The following is an 18,245-nucleotide window of genomic DNA, read 5'->3' as shown; positions in this document are numbered from 1 at the left end:
AGTACATAATTGATCACGAACGCCTTGGTACTTTCTTTTTTCCTCTGATGGGAGAAGGAGAGTAGGAGGAGGAGGAGGAGGAGGAGGGAGGAAAAAAAATTACCTCCCATTCCTCCCTCCTTCCCGGGTCACAGAAGGAAAAGGAAGAATCTTCTCCTTCCATTTATTCTCTTTCAATTCTCTTTCTCCTTTTATTCTCCTCTTTCTATTCTCTCTTATCTTCCGTATCATTTTGTGCCAACTTCTTCCTCTTTCTTTACTATATATCTTTTCTATTCTTCCTCCTCCTCCTCTTCCTCCTCTCCCCTTTGTCTTCTGGTTCCTCCTCCTTCACCGCCGCTTTCACATTTTCTTTCCTCCTTCTTTGCTTACCTCCATTTTCTCATCTCTTTTTCCTCTTTCTCTTTACCTCCGTAGCTAGCGTTTTTTCTCTCTCTCTCCTCCTCCTCCTCCTCCTCCTCCTCCATTAGTACTCTCGGGAGATACAACATGTAATTGCCTTCTCAAATGACTCCTCCACGTGGGGTTCTTATCTTCTGAAGGAAGGGAGAGGGAGTGGGAGAGGGAGAGGGAGAGGCAAGCGTAAGTAAGAGAAGAGGAGAGGAAAGGGAAAAATATACAAGGGATGTAGAAAGAGTTGTTTTCATCAGTGAGCGGGTGTGTGCGAGAGAGAGAGAGAGAGAGAGAGAGAGAGAGAGAGAGAGAGAGAGAGAGAGAGAGAGAGAGAGAGAGAGTATAAAGCAACTTTTATCTACACTAAACAAAACATGATCCCTGGAAACGGAAGGAAACACACGCCCCTTTACTTCAACCGTGCGCGCACACACACACACACACACACACACACACACACACACACACACACACACACACACACACACACACACACACAGCAGGGCAGGGAGGAAAAGAACAACAATAACAACCACAATGTAAGCAGAATAAACAAAAGGAATAAGAGGGAGGGAAAAAAGTATGCAATAAATATAACAACCACAAATAAAAAAAAAAAAACAGAAAAAAGAGACAGAAACAGACAGACAGGCGGGAGAGAGGGAGAAAGGGAAGGAGCCAGTGATGGGGAGAGAAAATCAAATAATAATAAATAAGTAACGCTTCTAATATTTCTTGTATTTATAAGTCGGCAACCCAGACTGAGACTCAGGAGGAGGGTTGCCAGACAGTCCTATTTCCCGTCACCACGAGATTAATCATTGTGAGTGGCGTGCAAGACTCCCTGCTATCGGGTTTCCTCTTTTTTGCCTTTTTTTCCTTTTTTTTTTTTCTATTCCCTCACTTTCACTGCCTTTTTTTTTTTTTTTTATCCCTGAAGCAGTTTCGAAGCCTGAGTCGGAACTGTATCGAATGTCAGGTGTTGTGAGGATGTGTTGAGAGAGAGAGAGAGAGAGAGAGAGAGAGAGAGAGAGAGAGAGAGAGAGAGAATGTGCAGTCTCTATAGGATATTGTTGGTGATATTTTTTCTTAGTCATAATAAAACGAAATGTCCTTTGTTATTGTTTTTTAAAGTTATTTTTAGTGTTTTTCATCCTACGATCCTCATTTTTTATTTTATTTATATATTTTTTTTTTGTGGGGGGATGGTATTCGCTAATTCTGTTTGTTTATTGTCTTTTTCTGTTGATTTTTTATTACCATATTCTTTGTTTCAGTTCCTTCTGTTTCGTTTGAGTTTCTTTTCCCATTATCGTTATTGTCTTTTTTATTTTTTTCATGTGTCTAATACTTTTTCATGTCCAGATATTTCTAGTTCTTCATTCCTTTGTTCTTGTCCTTTACCTGTCATGCATATTTTTATTTGATGTTTATACGTAGTGTGTGTGTGTGTGTGTGTGTGTGTGTGTGTGTGTGTGTGTGTGTGTGTGTGTGTGTGTGTGTGTGTGTAAGTTCCCTTGTGTGTTCAAGATATGTTATTTATAAAGAAAAAATCATCTGTTATTTTTCAGGGCTTGGAAAACACACTCATATTTCAGATTTAAAATATTAGAATTCTTATTTTTTCTAACCTTTCAGGAATTTTTTTTAGATGTTTTTAGATGCTGCATTTAACCCTTTGATTGCTATTTGGTAAATTTTTCCTTGATTATACATCACTCTGAGACATCTTCAATCTTTAAAATATTTAGAAATGGCAATATTTACGAGTATTCTTTTTCATCCCCCACTTTCTTGTAGATGCTTATAAAGATTTTGTGTATGACTTCTGGTGCTGTTAATTGTCTGGTATTGCAGTGACAGAATCAAGTGCACACGATAAAGTTACATGAGATTATGAGTCCAAAATTTTACTGTTCTACTTCAGTGATTCTTGTTCTTGTTTAACTTGTTCTTTCAGTGTGTTTTTATTTACCTTTTATCATTGTTGTTGTTTTCATTCTTCATCACTTTATCCTTCTACATTATTAATTCTTGTTCTTGTTTTATTTATTGTTCCAGTCCTGTTCTTATCTCGCTTTTCTCTTTGTCCTTCCTTCTTGTTCACTTTATTCGTGTTCTGCGTTATTGGTCCTTGTTTTTGTTTCAGTTATTTATTTTGTTCCTTTCCTGTTCACTCTATCCTTTTACGTTTTTTGTTTTCTAACATTGTCTTTTCAATTGCATTTCTCTTTGTTTCATTCGTTCTTATTCTACACATTCCTCCATTTTTATTTATTTTTTTTTTAAGTGCTTTCAGTTCCGAAGCAGTGAAACGTATGATTCGATGCAGCGCCGAACAACATAACCGAAACTTTTCCATCTGAGAGAGAAAACAGGAGCATGAAGCGTTTCGAACATAGTCATCGAGATACAGATTGGCAGTACTGAGTTTTTAATGAAGGCGCAGGCAGGAAATTGGTTGGAGCTTCGGCATAACGTTTGCAACACTGGCCAGTACTGAGCTGCGTCGATCTGGTGATGAAATGGAGCATAAAAACCCACCTTGATATTGGCATGTTGAGTAAGGCGCCGCGGTTCGTTATGCAACTCAGCCCAGTGAACCAGAGCCACTTCTTAACGCTGCACAGTACAAAGAAAGCGAACAGGTATCAAGGGACGCCGTGCCTAAAAATGCCCAAATACCTCCACTAGTGTACATGTGTTTGCACCTGCATGTTAGCAAGGTCAGCTTTTGTAGTTGTATATCGTTTTAAATCTATATCGTTTATCTTTTTTTTTCTTTCATTCTTTGTGGACTGGCACCTTCAGTGAGCTTTTTTTTTTTTTTTTTTTTTTTTTTTTTTTTTTTTTTTTTTTGCCGTTTCACTGTACTTGGCCAGCGTCCCCTCTTGCCTAAAAAAAAAAAATAATAATAATAATAACGTACATGCAAAGATACAATTTTAGGTAGTACTTTCTGCACTTTTGAGGGACTGGCACCTTCAGTGTGCCTTCTTTTCTGTCTTTTGTTCCCCTTGGCCAGAGTTCCCTCTTACACAAAAAGAAAAACAACGAATATGCAAAGATACTAAATCTTGTAAAGCGAGAATAGTGTCATTGGCGTACAGTACTTCCGTATGTATATTATAAACCATCTTGTACTTCTAATTTTGTACTTGTAATTTTGCTATTTTTTTGGTAAAGTGACGAAAGTACAGCGAGAGACAGTGCACAGAAAGTCTTGTATGCCGAGAGTAGCGTCACCACTTTGTGTAACTTGCTGCGGATACTACTTTTCATATGTCTGGAACGGGGAGTGGTTCTACAATGCCGTCACTGTAATTGCCAGCACAACGGTAGTGCGTAAGTGACAAGCGATGATCTGCTGAATGCGGAAAATATAATTACTGGCGTGTCTCCGTATTTACTCTTGCATTATTATTATTATTATTATTATTATTATTATTATTATTATTATTATTATTATTGTTTTTTTGTTGTTGCTGTTGTTGTTGTTGTTGTCATTGCTGTTCTTGTTGTTTTTGTTGTTGTTGGTGTTACTATTATTACTATTCTCAGCTTCCTCTATTCGGGCCGCTGTTTTTATTGAGCCTTTTCCAGGTGTTTCTGTCTTGTGCTGTTCTTTCGCTTATTCCCTTGTCTCTCGTGTCTTTCTGATGCAGTCTTTCCACCTTATCCTAGATCTTCCCTTTTTTAGCATATTCACTATTATTTATTTAAAAAGACAAGGTTTTGTATTTCTAGTACAAAGTCAGCGAGTAAATGACAAATGACAGTTAGTGGTGCGTATATCAGCATGTATTAACTCTGTACTCGACGTGTGATCTCTTAACGCTGTTATTTATATTTATAGTACAACGGTAACAAATATGCGACAAGGGATACTACGTCTTACAATATTCACCTTATATGCCAGAAACCGCCACCAGCTCATATATCAACGTATGTTAACTCGTATATTCGAAACAACATGTGATCCTGCAACGCTATTATTTGTATTTATAGTGCAGCGGTAATCAACGTGCGACAAGGAGCACTGCGTCTTGTATGCCAGAAACATTCACTGGCGCATGTATCAACGTATGTTACCACCCATTTCGACGTGTGATTTCGCAGTGCTATTATTTTCGTTTATAGTACAGCGGTAACAAACATGCGACGAGGGACACTGCGTCTTACAGTGTGCGGGAAATAGACACAGGCGTACCTACGTATGTATATCAACTCATATGCTTCTGAACGAGGCTAAGTAAACATATGCATGGAATTCATACTCCCACCACTTCCCTTCATGGTTGTTGTGTAAGTGCTTTGAACCTTCCCTTCCATCCTCTGCCGCAGAGCTGACCACCACCACCACGACCACCACCACCACCACGACCACCACCACCACCACCACCACCACGCCGGTCCCTGAGGTCCACTTGACGGATGAGCAAAGATTCCTGGTGGACGGCAAGGTGCTGGAGAAGACTGCTCTCATACACTCTTCCTCCTCCTCCTCCTCTTCCTCCTCTTCCTCCTCTTCGTGGCAAAGTAAGTACCTCCTCCTTTTCGGCTTCTACATTCATCTCCTGCCTCTCCTCCTCCTCCTCCTCCTCCCTTTCTTACTCCACATCCATTTCTACATTCTCCTACTTTTTTCCTCTTCCTTCCTCTCCTCTCACGCTTCTTCCACTCGCGTCGTTTTCTTCCTTCCTTCCTTTCTTCCTTCCTTCCTTCCTTCCTTCCTTCCTTCCTTCCTTCCTTCCTCCCTTCCTTCCTTACTCCCCTCCCTTCCTTCCTTCCTTCCTTCCTTCCTTCCTTCCTTCCTTCCTTCCTTCCTTCCTTCCATCCTTCTTTCTTTCCTTCCTTCCTTCCTTCCTTCCTTCCTTCCTTCCTTCCTTCCTTCCTTCCTTCCTCCACCACTTTTCTCCGTCTCTGCCATCCCTTTCCTCCCTCCTCCTCCTCCTCCTCCTCCTCCTCCTCCTCCTCCTCCCCCTTCAGGAAGAGTTAGTGCCGTGCCGGTGGGTCTGGCGGCAGTGCAGACATCAGTTGCCTCGCTGACGTGGCCGCGATGTTTGCATTGCATAGCAGGCGGTGATGCAGTGATTGTAATTTTTCAGTCAGTGTGAATGTAATTTTCCCGCCGCAGCCCACAGCAGACGTGCACGTGGAGGATTCTGGAGCTGTTTTAGACGTGTTGTTTGTGTGCGGTGGTTTGTTTTATGCATGACGTCACGAAGGGTTTGTATAGGTGTGTTCTGACGTTAGTTGTATTAGTCTGTCTTGTCTTCCTGTGTGTCGTGATGTTAAGTGAACGATCATCCTTTTTTTTTTTTTTTTCTTTGGGAGTGGTTTTTAATGGTCGGCTAAGGGAAAGGTGCGTGACAGGAACGTAAGAATGTACAAGCATGTGTTAGTGTTGGTGTTAGTCTGTGTGTGTGTGTGTGTGTGTGTTGTGATGCGACTTTTAATTATGTGTACGGTACAGAGATTTTTTTTCCCGTTCGGGCCATGAAGTTTATGATCTGACTTGCCTAAAGGAATCTACGATATTCTCGCTCTAGATTCAGTCGTTGTCGTGGGTACGTGTGTAAGTGTACGAGTATCTATTTACTTTTTTTCATTTATTTGTTTATTTATTTATTTTTTTTTTTATGTGGTTCAGAGAAAAAAAAAAAAGGTGTGTGTGTGAGGAATGTAAGGATACAGAGGCAAGTGTTAGTGTTGGTGTCTGTGTTGTTATATCAATTAAGTGTACGATTACCTAGTTTTTAATTTATTTGTTTATTTTATATTTTACGGTTAAGGAAAGATGTGTGAGAGTGACAAGGATAAAGAGGCATGTGTGTGTGTGTGTGTGTGTGTGTGTGTGTGTGTGTGTGTGTGTGTGTGTGTGTGTGCTACCATAGTAGTTTACTAACCGTACTTTTATGATTAACTTTTCACGTCATAGTTAAGAAGGAAGACACAGAGAAACAATACGTAAGCAAGTAACGGCTGGAGTACCAGTGTGTGTATGTTACGTAACTCGACTGTCGGGTGTACCTTTTGCATCACAGCAGACCTTACTCTTGCACACCAAATAACAAGGAAAGGGACGAGGGACGTGATGCACTAATGACTACAGTACTGGAGCGTGAGAATCAAGTTTAGCTTCTCCATAACAGCACACTCTACCTTCCCACCCTGAACGATAAGGCAAGGGACGGGAGGCGAGAGGGAGGGGCTGATCTCACCGTGAATGATGAGGCGAGGGACGAGAGGGAACAGGAAGGGACTGATCTCACCCTGAATGATGAGGCAGGGGACGAGGGGGAGGCAGAGAGGGACTGATTTCACCCTGAATGATAAGGCAAGAAACGAGGGGGGACTGCTCTCACCGAGTGATGGGGCAAGGGACGAGAGGGAACAGAATGAACAGAATGAATGATAAGGCAAGGGACAAGGGGGGCACTGATCTGTACCAAGTGTGTATTTAATTAAAGGCCGTAGATCACATTACACTACGTCACTTCACAGCTGTGTAAGTACATTGGATATTTATTAGGCTTAAGCGAGGCGGCAGTTGTTTCCAAGTGTTGACATTCATCATAGGCATTCACTTTAAGTAGGCGGAGATAGCACGGTACAGGTGACCCGGAGATAGCACGGTACAGGTGGCACAGGTGAGGTAATTAGACATCTGCCTTGTACCTGGTGACATGTAGAAGGTGTAATATAGGCAGGAGTGACGGAAAACGTTGTAATATAGACAGGAGTGACAGAAAAATGTAACAGACAAGAGTGACGGGAAAAAAAAAAAACGTAACATAGACAGGAGTGACGGAACACGTTGTAATATAGACAAGTGAAGGAATCTACTCCTTTATACTTGGAAGCGTCAAACAGGTGTAAGAAGGACAAGTGTGAGGTAATCAGCACCTGTATTTGGTGGTATGAATCAGGTGTATCATAGACAGATATATATTATCAGGTGTGGTGTGTGTGTGTGTGTGTGTGTGTGTGTGTGTGTGTGTGTGTGTGTGTGTGTGTGTGTGTGCGTGCGCGCGCGCGCGCGCGTGCGTGCGTGCGTGCGTGCGTGCGTGCGCGCGCGCGCGTGAGAGAGAGAGAGAGAGAGAGAGAGAGAGAGAGAGAGATGGGGGTAAGCAGGTAAAAATTATCACCAGCATGAAAATTTTACCTGAAACACGAGGCAGGCGTGAGACGTGGGCCGCAGCTCCGTACATACGTCTGGCAGGCACGTGAAGTAGGAGTATCGTACGGCTGGCAAAGGTATCGTACGTGACATTACTGCGGGGCGAAAATAAGAAGAAAAAAAAAGGCAACATAGTATAATAAATCTGCACCAATAATAATAATAATAATAATAATAATAATAATAATAATAATAATAATAAGAGTGAAGAGTATAATACAGGAACATACTAAATAACATCCTGTAAAACGTGATGTGTTTATGTACGTTCCTGTGTTCGTGTGTATGTCCGTGTGTGTGTGTGTGTGTGTGTGTGTGTGTGTGTGTGTGTGTGTGTGTCTGCATGCGTGTGTGTCTGCTGGAGTGCAGAACATTACCAATAACTCACGGCGGGCGGCACTTGTGTTTATACGTCTGGCAGGGAGTGAGGCGCGTCGCTGGGAAAGGATGTCGTACCTCACTCCCTGAACCTGTTCCTACTTCAATTTCCTCCCCACCCGGATATGCTGCTATAACTTCCTCCCAGGCCTCTATGTATAAACCAGGTGCCAGTATTACTGCATCTGACAAACTAGTAGTAGTAGTAGTAGTGGTGGTAGTGGTAGTAGTAGTAGTAGTAGTAGTAGCAGCGATGGTGGCGGTGGTGGTAGGAGGATGAGTAAAGCTTTAGTAGTAGTAGCAGTGATAGTAGTAGCAGCAGCAGCAGCAGGAGTTTTAATAATAGTAGTAGTAGTAGTAGTAGTAGTAGTAGTAGTAGTAGTAACAGCAGCAGCAGCAGTGTTAGTTATTGCTGCTATTTTCTATATATCAAACTTTTCCCGTTTTTTTCCATTTCTCTTCTTCCGTCTTTGGTTTTTGTGTTTTTTTCTTTTATTTATTTTTTTTCTATTTGAAGGGTGATGGAAGGGCCAGGAAAGGGAAGGGAAGTGTGCATGTTTTCCCCTTTGTTTGTTTGTCTTGTTTGTTGTTTGTTTTTCTTGTTTTTTTTTTTCCCTGGTGGTGGTGGTGGTGGTGGTGGTGGTGGTCTTTGGTGAGTTTTTGTTGTTTCCTATTTTACTATTTCTTTCTGTGTGTGTTATTGTTGTTTTGTATGAATTTCCCTTGTTTTATCTGACCTTTTTTCTCTCATTCTAAATTTTATCACACGTAATCATCATCATCATCAATCATCATCATTATTACCGCCATCACCACCATTATTATTATTATCACTGCCATTCCCACGTTTAATGTATTCAGTGCTCCGCTTCTCGTCCTCCGTCTCTTTAATCACCTTGCTCCATCAGTATACCCTCCGTATTCTCGTTTTCTTGCATTTTTCCCTCTTCCTTTCGTTTCCATTCCTTTGCCTTCCTTCCCTTCCCTCCTTTCCTTATTCCCTTGGTTCATTCACTCATTCTCTTCTCCTTTACCTCTTCTTACTTGCTGCACTTCCTTCCTTCCTTTATTCATTCATTCATTTATTCACTTTTCTTCCTTTCCTTTACCTTTCCTTTCTTTATTTTCCTTTCTTCATTTATTCATTAATTTATTTATTTCCCTTTCTTTTATCTAGCTTCACTTACCTTATGCTATCTTATCTTCTTACCTTACCTTCCTTTGTTAACTTTCAGTCCCTTCCTTTCCCTTCCTTTCCTTTGCTTTCCTTTCCTTTCCCTTCCCTTCCCTTCCCTTCCCTTCCCTTCCTTTCGCTTCCTTTCCTTTCCTTTCCTTTCCTTTCCTTTCCCTTCCCTTCCCTTCCCTTCCCTTCCCAACAGTTGTTTTCCACACCGCCTCTTCCCTTCCCTCCCCTTCACTACATTTAACCTTTCTGTACTTCATCAAAATGATAAACAAACTTCAAAACCCATTTTATCATCGTGCGCTCCAATTTTTTTTTTTTTTTTTCTTTCTCTCAGTGCATATATTTCTTTCCCTCCCACATTCCTCCTCCTCCTCCTCCTCCTCCTCCTCCTCCTCCTCCTCCTCCTCCTCCTCCTCCTCCAGTGCCCAATCTTTTTTTTTTTTTTTTTCTCGCTCTCTCTCTCTCTTACTTCCTCTTTTTTTAAGGGAGGGGAAATAGGGGGAGGGTGTAATGTACTGCGCGTGTAGGCACCCTTTTTTTTCAAGAGGAGGGAAGGTAAATTTCAAAGTTTACCAAATATAAGTTAAATAAACGGGCAATTTGCTGCCGGGAGCGTGCGTGGAAGTTATCGTACCGCAGCGAAAGGTTGAAACTGCCTCTTTACCTGCCGTGGGCGCGCTGCAGGGCATCCATCGTGCTGCATTTATATAGGAGGTTAAGAACAGCACTGATACTGTGAGGGAGGATGTTAATGCTCTCTGTTCTGTATATAAGGGTTCAGAAAAGCAAAGTTAGGAGAGAGATCACAGACAGAATGATACGGTGTAGGGAGGAGTCGAGAACAGCAAGCCCTTCACGATGGTGGGTTATACTACTGGTATGTACTGGTACTGTACTGGTATGATGTAGGAAGAATCTTAATATCCTCTTTGCTTTATATAAGGGTTAAGAAAACAACCTGAAGCTACTTTAAGGGAAAGTTTTTAAGCACTGGTATGGTGTGGGGAGAATCTTAATCCTCTTCTTGCTTTATATAAGGGTCAAGAACAGCAAACTGAAGCCACTCACTATGGGAAAGTCATCACAGCAAACTGATATGTGTGAGAGAATGTAAGTACTCACCATGCTTTATACAAGAGGTTAAGAACAGCAAACCACTCGTGATGGAGAAGTTACAGAGGACCGATATGGTGTAGGGAGAAAGTTAATGGTGTTTGCCTCATATAGTAGATTAAGAACAGCAACCATTACCTACGACGGAAGAGTTATGCTGGCATGGTGTAGAGACAGAGTTCATGGTTTCTACTTTATATAAGGAGTCATGGTTGATTTAATTGATAGAAGATGAGACGCCGTAGAGTTCCAGAATAGTGATATGGTGCAGGAAGCGTTAATGCCCTCCCTGCCGCCTGAGCCCGTGGCCGAAGCGATGGTGGTGCAATGATACGTAACGGCACGCCCGCCTCCTGATGCCGGGGAGAGTGTGTCACGCGGACCGCCAGGCAATAACATTGAGAGGGAAAAGGAAAGTTGATGCAAGGAATGTATCCAAACTTACCTTATGCTGAGATGGGAAAAATAATCTTAAACTAAACTTAACCTAAACCCTTTTATATTAATTCATTCTTCCCTACCGTCACTTTTCCCCCACCCTCCCCATTCCCCTCCCTTCACCCTCCCCTCCAGGTTCAACCGCCCCCCCTACTGACGCCGCCCCCCACCGCTACGTGCAAGATGTGGCGCCCCCTAGCGACCCCCGCCCCCGCCCACTCCATCCCGGTGAGTCGGTTCCCCTATGACCAGATGTTATGTGACCCCTTGTGGTCCAGTGTGACCTCTTATCACTCCCTGTACTGTGACCCCTTATAATTCCCTGTGATTCGTTGTACTGTGACGCTTTGTAGTCCATTAGTATCCAGAGTGACCTTATTTTGACCTAGTATGACCTTTTAGAATCCAGTGTAACCCTAGTGTGATTTTTTGTAGTGTGACCCTTTGTGATGCAGTGTGACCTCTTGAGATCTAGTGTGACCAAAGTGTGACAGCTCCGTTGTGATGTAGTGTAACTCATAGTGACCTAATATCATCCCTTCGTACTGAAACCCTTGTAATGTGACCCCTTTTACTGTGAACCTTAAAAAGTGACCTCGTTTTCTGTGACCGCCTGCCCCCTCCCCCCTTTAGGTGAAACATGAATCCTTTGCTTTGCGTGTCATCAAGCTGTTACTGGAGTGCTCTATGAAGACCCTGTAGGACCTTGAGTTGAGTCCTCTACTCCTCTCACTGGTGCGCCTGTCCTTGTCAACAGTCAGGGTTGTTTACTTGGAGGCGCACATAGTAAAAGAGAATGGATTAATTTTGTCTCTTCCAGGCTACAGAACTTTTTGAAAGACTACTGTACCTAAAGAATAAATGTCTAAAGTTGTAGGTGAGTATGGGGAAAATTTTTTGTCTGACAGTGTAAGGGTGCCTGCTTCTTAACTATTTGAAAGAAGCTAGTATAAGAAATAAGTGTCTGTGAAGTTGTAGCTGAGTATAGGAGCAGTTTGTTTAACAGCATAAGGATTAATACAGCCACCTATCCTGTGTCTTAGAATCGTATTCCGAAACACTTCTACGCAGCATCTCTACACTCAAAAGGCTCTAATTGAAGTTGCATGGTTTTTAAGAGCGTTTTTTATGGTTCTAGTGACAAATTAACAAGATTTCTTAATTATTAGCAGGAGAAAGACACCTGAGAACCCGGCTTATCATCTTTGTGGCCTTTGAAAATAGTCGTGGTGAGAGAGCGGAACATTTCAGAACACTGGTCTTAATTGTAAAGTTGTAGGATTTTTAAGGATGTTTTGCATGTTTCTAGTGACAGATTAACAAGATTTCTTCATTATTAACAGGAGAAAGACTCGTGAGAACCTGGCTTATCATCTTTGTGGCCTTTGAAAATAGTCGTGATGAGAGAGTGAAGCGTTTCAGAATACGGGCCTTAGTTGTAGAGGCCTGCCAAGTCCTGTCATGTGAGGCACGAAATGATCCTCTCCTGTTTTGTGATCCCATTAGAGGCGTGATTTGTGACCTGTGCTGTGGTTTAATTCATAGCCTCGTTTGACCTCGATATTCCGTGACCTCGTTTTTTATTGCGACATTGTGGTGAGTTTTATACTGACCTCTGACCTCGTTACAGTGGTGTGTGTGTGTGTGTGTGTGTGTGTGTGTGTGTGTGTGTGTGTGTGTGTTTATTTCCTTTTTTTAATGAATGTCTCTTGTTTGGATGGATTTATAACAGGAGAATCATTCTGTTGGTGGTTCATAGAAATTGGATGAAAGCTCTTGTTTGTTTTTGTCCGTGATCGTGTTTGTTTGCTTGTTTGTTTCCATCTGTTTCGCAAGTGAATGATTTTGTTTATTTTTTTTTTTCTATTCTCTCTCTGTAGTAATCTATCAGTGTCTCATTTATTATTTTTTTCACACGGTCTCTTTTTTTTGTTAGCTTTGTTTATTTTTCATTTTATTATTCATAGCAGTTACTTTTCTTGCATCCATTCATTTCTTTTTGTTTGTGTCTACGTGTTTTTCGCCTTTGCTGTTTTATTTAACTTGTTCATATATATATATATATATATATATATATATATATATATATATATATATATATATATATATATATATATATATATATATATATATATATATATATATATATATATATATATATATATATTTTTTTTTTTTTTTTTTTTTTTTTTTTTTTTTTTTTCTGATCTAAAGCAACTCATTTTTATTTCGAGCCTTTTCATTACATTTGCGCGTATAATTTCCGTCAGAGTCGCAGAAACGAGACTCTCTCTCTCTCTCTCTCTCTCTCTCTCTCTCTCTCTCTCTCTCTCTCTCTCTCTCTCTCTCTCTCTCTCTCTCTCTCTCTCTCTCTCTCTCACCTCCAATTACTCTTCTTCCACCACAGTGCAGTGTTTACTTCAAGTTCTTAACGACATTTGCCAGTATTCCATCTCTCCATTCCTCTCGTGTGTGGCAAATTTCACTTATCTCGCCAAAATTTAATGCGCATTTCAAGTTTTAACCACATTTTCTCATTTCCACAACAGAGGGCACCGCTGGGAGCTCGAGTCTGCTGGGCCTGGCGTGTCTATTCCCCTGCCTCTCCTGCTGCTGCTGCTGTTGTTGCATCCTGACCTTCCTGCTCGGGTAGTGGAAGCCCTGCAGATAGACAAACACGCCCTTGCCATCACTCCACCACGCCCTCTAGCGCCACACGCCACACATCTGTCACCACACGCCACTATGTCTGTTCGTGGTGCGCTCAAACTAACTTGGCGACCGGTTTTCTGTTCCCCATTCCACGTGCCATTGCATTGAAGGGTCAGGCACAAGGACAGGCTCTCCACTTCCCCGAGGCCAGTGTTTGGTGGCCGCCTTTGCAGTGGTCTGTTGGTGGCTGCTGGTGAGGACTTTGACTTGATCTGAAGGGAGCGTGGGAAACTTTCTGCCGCCCCGGGGAGAGGACGAAGAGAGAGAGAGAGAGAGAGAGAGAGAGGGAGACTACATACCAACTGAAACTAAAGTGATTGTGAGACTAGAAAATATAAAATGAAGAGAAATATATATAAATGAGTGAAACATTTATTTAGACCATCGACAAAAAATATATAAACTAACAGAAGAATGTGAAGAAAAAAGATTGTGAAAAATGGAAAGAAAAGACTTCCAAAGATATTTTTATAGAAAGAAAAATACTCGAATAAAGCAAAAGAAAAATTATGAGGAAAGATTTTGGAAAAGGCGAGATGTGAGCTGACTAATTGTTGTGAAAGTATGTTAATCAAGCGCAGTAAAGGTAAATATGATGAAAACTGCTGGGTAAAGAAAAATAGAAATAATTTATGGCAAGATGACCATTACGTGCAATGAAGAGCAAGGTAAACATGATATAGAACAGCTATAAAGAATTGTTAGAGATACACACAAAAAAAAAAAAAGGTATAAACAAAATAGATGACTGACCTTAATACACGAAATAAAAAAAAAAGAAAACAAAGAACATGAAGAAAACAAAATGAATAAAAATATAGACATGAAATAGGAGAGTGAAGGAACTAAAAATTAAAAATGACAAAAGAAAAAAAAAAAAACATGACTTCTTATCACCGAACACTGAGATGATGTGATGTGAGTGACAAGAAAACAAAGAAAATGGAAAGTGATCAAGAAAAAAGATGCAGAGAAAAACAGGAAGTAAACATTAAAACCAGCTTCATTAAACCGAATAAATCTATGAACAGTAGAAGATAAAAGAATAAGAAGAAATTGAAATAAGAAGGAAACAAAGACGACAGATAATAAGCTTTTTGAAACTAAGAGGACAGAAAACTCCTACTTTCAGTAAAATTACAAACACAGTAAGTAGATGAACAATTCGCTCAGTGACAAATCTACTAACACTACTAACAGACAGCCAAGTGATCATACTGGAAATAGAACTAACAAGAAATACAAAGAGAAATAACACACTATTTGTAATGATAAAAATGTATTACTTTCACACCTAGCAATGGATTAACTTATACATCCTAACACACACACAAGTGAACAGAGCGTGTAACTAACCACACAACAGACAGAAAGAAGTATTTGTAACACAGTTCACTATTACATATAAAGACTTTCCTAACACTACACAGACTAAGAAACGAACTTACGGGTAGACATACAGACAACCAGACAGACTTGAGCCAACCAGCAGACTGAAAAAGGGACATCATGAACACAACTAATCATCACTTATTGTAATTAGCAACCAACCAACACAGATACACAGACAGACCTGTATCAGTCTCAACAATTATATGTATCTATCTATCTATCTATCTATCTATATAATATATATATATATATATATATATATATATATATATATATATATATATATATATATATATATATATATATATATATATATATATATTATATATATATATATATATATATATATATATATATATATATATATTCACCATTTCACATATCCATCCCACATGCGTGTATTCATATATTCATCCCACTGCTGCCACCATTTGTTCTAGATTTTTTTTTTTTTTTTTTTTTTTTTTTTATTTTTTACTATTTTGAGTTTACATGAAGTACTTGCGTAGTCGATGATACTTGCCACTGCTGGATCAGATGAGGAGCCTGGTGTGTTGGTAGCGTGGAGAACCGGTACTGAGTTTGGTATTTCTGGTAGCTTGGAGGTCGTGGGTATAAGTTGATATAGTTGGTGTGTGCGAGTAAAAGACACGATGATGAGAGTTTTTGATTTAATAGATGACTGGTTGTACACACTTGATTCGTGACGAGATTATAACGTGACGATTGATTGTTCTCTCTCTCTCTGAATTGATGTGAAATGATGACTGAGCAGTGTCTCTTAAGACTGACTGCGACTGAGTGGGTGAGTGAGAGACCAAGAATGACTGCTCGTCACTGATTCGGATGGGAGTGACTGTTCGCTGCCATGTGGGATATATTTATCTGAGCTAAGTGGATCACGTTTTGGCTTTTGGGGAGGAGAAATGACCAATGAGATGCCATGAAATGAGGTGAAACAATCAATGAGAGACCTCGTTATTTTAGCCAATGACCAGCGAGAAGGACTGAGAGCGAACACAGGTGTTTTCCCTAAGGATTGGAAGTAGGTGTGAAATTCCCTTGAGAGGTATAGGAGGAGGAGAAAGGTTAAAATAGAATAGGTTGGCTGGACATGGGCACACGTGGGGTGAATATATGAATGTGTGGGATGGATATATGAAATGGTGAATATACATATACACAATAATAATAATAATTAATGAGACTGATATAGATAGACAAACATACGGGCAAATTATCCATCAGATAGACAGAAAAGGCTGTCACTAACACAACTATGACATAACAGCTAAGTAACAAATAAACGGACAGACAGACATGAATCAACAGATAGGCAAAAACGAACAAAACTAAAGATAAACTACTATAAAAACAAACTAACAGACAGACAGACAGATACACAAACACACACAGACTTTACCCAACACACAAACAGACAAAGAAAAAAATTACTAACCTGACCGCGAAACACAACTAACCAAACCTAACAGGTAGTAACTAACCAGCCGGCAGAAAGTGAGGCAAACAGTCAACAATAACAGCAAACAAGCAAACAAGGGCAGCCTCGGAGGGACCATTCTTGTTGTTGCATAATAGAGTTCTGAACACGTTTCGTACCTAATTAGTGACCTGGCTTGACCTGCGCTGCGTCCTAAGCCTCCGAGAATTGACACTGTGTTCTGCTTTTGTTTGTTGTTGTTGTTATTGTTGTGGACTTTTGCTTTTATTGACACTATTCCGTACTTTTTTTATTTTTCTGGGGGAACGTGCGTCAGTTTTTTGTCAGTTTCTCTCTCTCTCTCTCTCTCTCTCTCTCTCTCTCTCTCTCTCTCTCTCTCTCTCTCTCTCTCTCTCTCTCTCTCTCTCTCTCTCTCTCTCTCTCTCTCTCTCTCTCTCTCTGTGTGTGTGTGTGTGTGTGTGTGTGTGTGTGTGTGTGTGTGTGTGAAAATGTTTGTTTCTTAATTCTTGTTTCTTTTATTCTTTTTTTTTTTACTCTTTTGGTCTGTAATCAGTTTCTCTCTCTCTCTCTCTCTCTCTCTCTCTCTCTCTCTCTCTCTCTCTCTCTCTCTCTCTCTCTCTCTCTCTCTCTCTCTCTCTCTCTCGCTAATGAAAATATATGTTAGTTTCTTAATTCTTGCTTTGCCCTTTTTTTGCCTCTAATTAGTCTCTCTCTCTCTCTCTCTCTCTCTCTCTCTCTCTCTCTCTCTCTCTCTCTCTCTCTCTCTCTCTCTCTCTCTCTCTCTCTCTCTCTCTCTCTCTCTCTCTCTCTCGTTCCATAATTCAGAAGTTTTACCTTTTTTTTTTCTCATTCGCGGTAGGAAGCTTCTGTTCACTTTTGTTGTTTTTTCCTTATTATTTTTATTTTCTTCTGTCATTAACTATTGGTGTTTTTTGTTATTTCATTTTCATTCTTTTCCTTTCATAATCTTCCCATTTTCCCCTCGAGTGATAGAAATTAAGTGGTCTGTTTTTTTCTCTCTTTTTTTTCCGTATCGCTTCTTTTTCCCCCTCGCTCTAATTAAAGTTCATATTTTTTTCCGATTTTTCTTTTCCAAGTTTTTTTTTTTTCCTCTATATAATCTTTACTTTTTGTATCGCTCATCAAAGTTTATATTATTTCTCTTTTCTGATGTTTTTTTCCGCTTCACGAATTTTTTTCCTTTTCCTTTTTTCCCGCTTTTTCTTCTTTATTTAATCTTTTTACTTTTGTTTCTGACGCTCTAATTAAATCTTATATTGTTTTCATTTTTCTGATTTTTTTTTCTGTCACTGATTTTTTTTTCCTTTTCTTTGTTTTTTCTCCTTTTTTTTCCGACCAATCAGATACGACCATCGGAGTCTCGCGTGCCGTGATTGGTCGGGAGAAATGGCAATGGCAGTGGATTGGATGACTCGTTTTCCCATCAATGGTATGTTTTTTTGTTTTTTTTCATTGCCGTTTTCCTTTTTTTTTCTTTTCTTTTGCATAGTTTCATAGTTTACATAGTTTCGTATAGTTTCTTTAGTAACTCTTACGTCTTTTTTTTATTTATTAAGTTTATTAGTAATTTTTTCGTATTCTTTGTTATTTTTTTTTAGTTCCTGCTTTTCTTTAGTTTTCCTCTTTTGTCTCTTATTTAATTACTTTATGTAGTTTCTCTCTCTCTCTCTCTCTCTCTCTCTCTCTCTCTCTCTCTCTCTCTCTCTCTCTCTCTCTCTCTCTCTCTCTCTCAGATTTTTTCCTTCTTTTATTTCATTCTTTTTTTTCGTTATTATTCCGTTCACGTGTTTGTGTTGTCTTTCACGGGTGTTGTTTTCATTATTTTCTTAACCACGTTACCTTTATTCTCCTTTTTTATTCGCTTGTCTTATCACATGAGTTCGTGCTTATTCTAATATTAGTTCTGACTTTTTATTTTTTTGTTTATTTATTTTATTTATTTATTTATTTTTTTTTTATTTATCTCG

At 39.9% G+C, this 18,245-nt stretch overlaps 1 protein-coding gene across 5 annotated transcripts in view; it reads left to right on the top strand.

The window, feature by feature from the left end:
- Positions 1 to 18,245, top strand: part of LOC135109641 (cell adhesion molecule 1-like) — a 395,699-nt gene that overhangs the window by 306,979 nt on the left and 70,475 nt on the right. For 3 of the 5 annotated variants that reach the window (XM_064021121.1, XM_064021123.1, XM_064021124.1), the window contains 3 exons: positions 4,738 to 4,932; positions 10,827 to 10,919; positions 13,241 to 14,700. In XM_064021121.1, coding sequence (XP_063877191.1) covers positions 4,738 to 4,932; positions 10,827 to 10,919; positions 13,241 to 13,344 — 392 coding nt within the window. In that variant the 3' untranslated portion in view covers positions 13,345 to 14,700. Of the gene's footprint in view, positions 1 to 4,737; positions 4,933 to 10,826; positions 10,920 to 13,240; positions 14,701 to 17,621; positions 17,708 to 18,245 lie in introns of those variants that run through there. The other 2 variants (XR_010272833.1, XM_064021122.1) reach the window with 2 other exon arrangements.

The sequence above is a fragment of the Scylla paramamosain genome, chromosome 19 (genome assembly GCF_035594125.1).
Source record: "Scylla paramamosain isolate STU-SP2022 chromosome 19, ASM3559412v1, whole genome shotgun sequence".
In the NCBI taxonomy this organism is placed as follows: Eukaryota; Metazoa; Arthropoda; class Malacostraca; order Decapoda; family Portunidae; genus Scylla; species Scylla paramamosain.
This window is presented reverse-complemented; position numbering and strand designations above follow the sequence as displayed.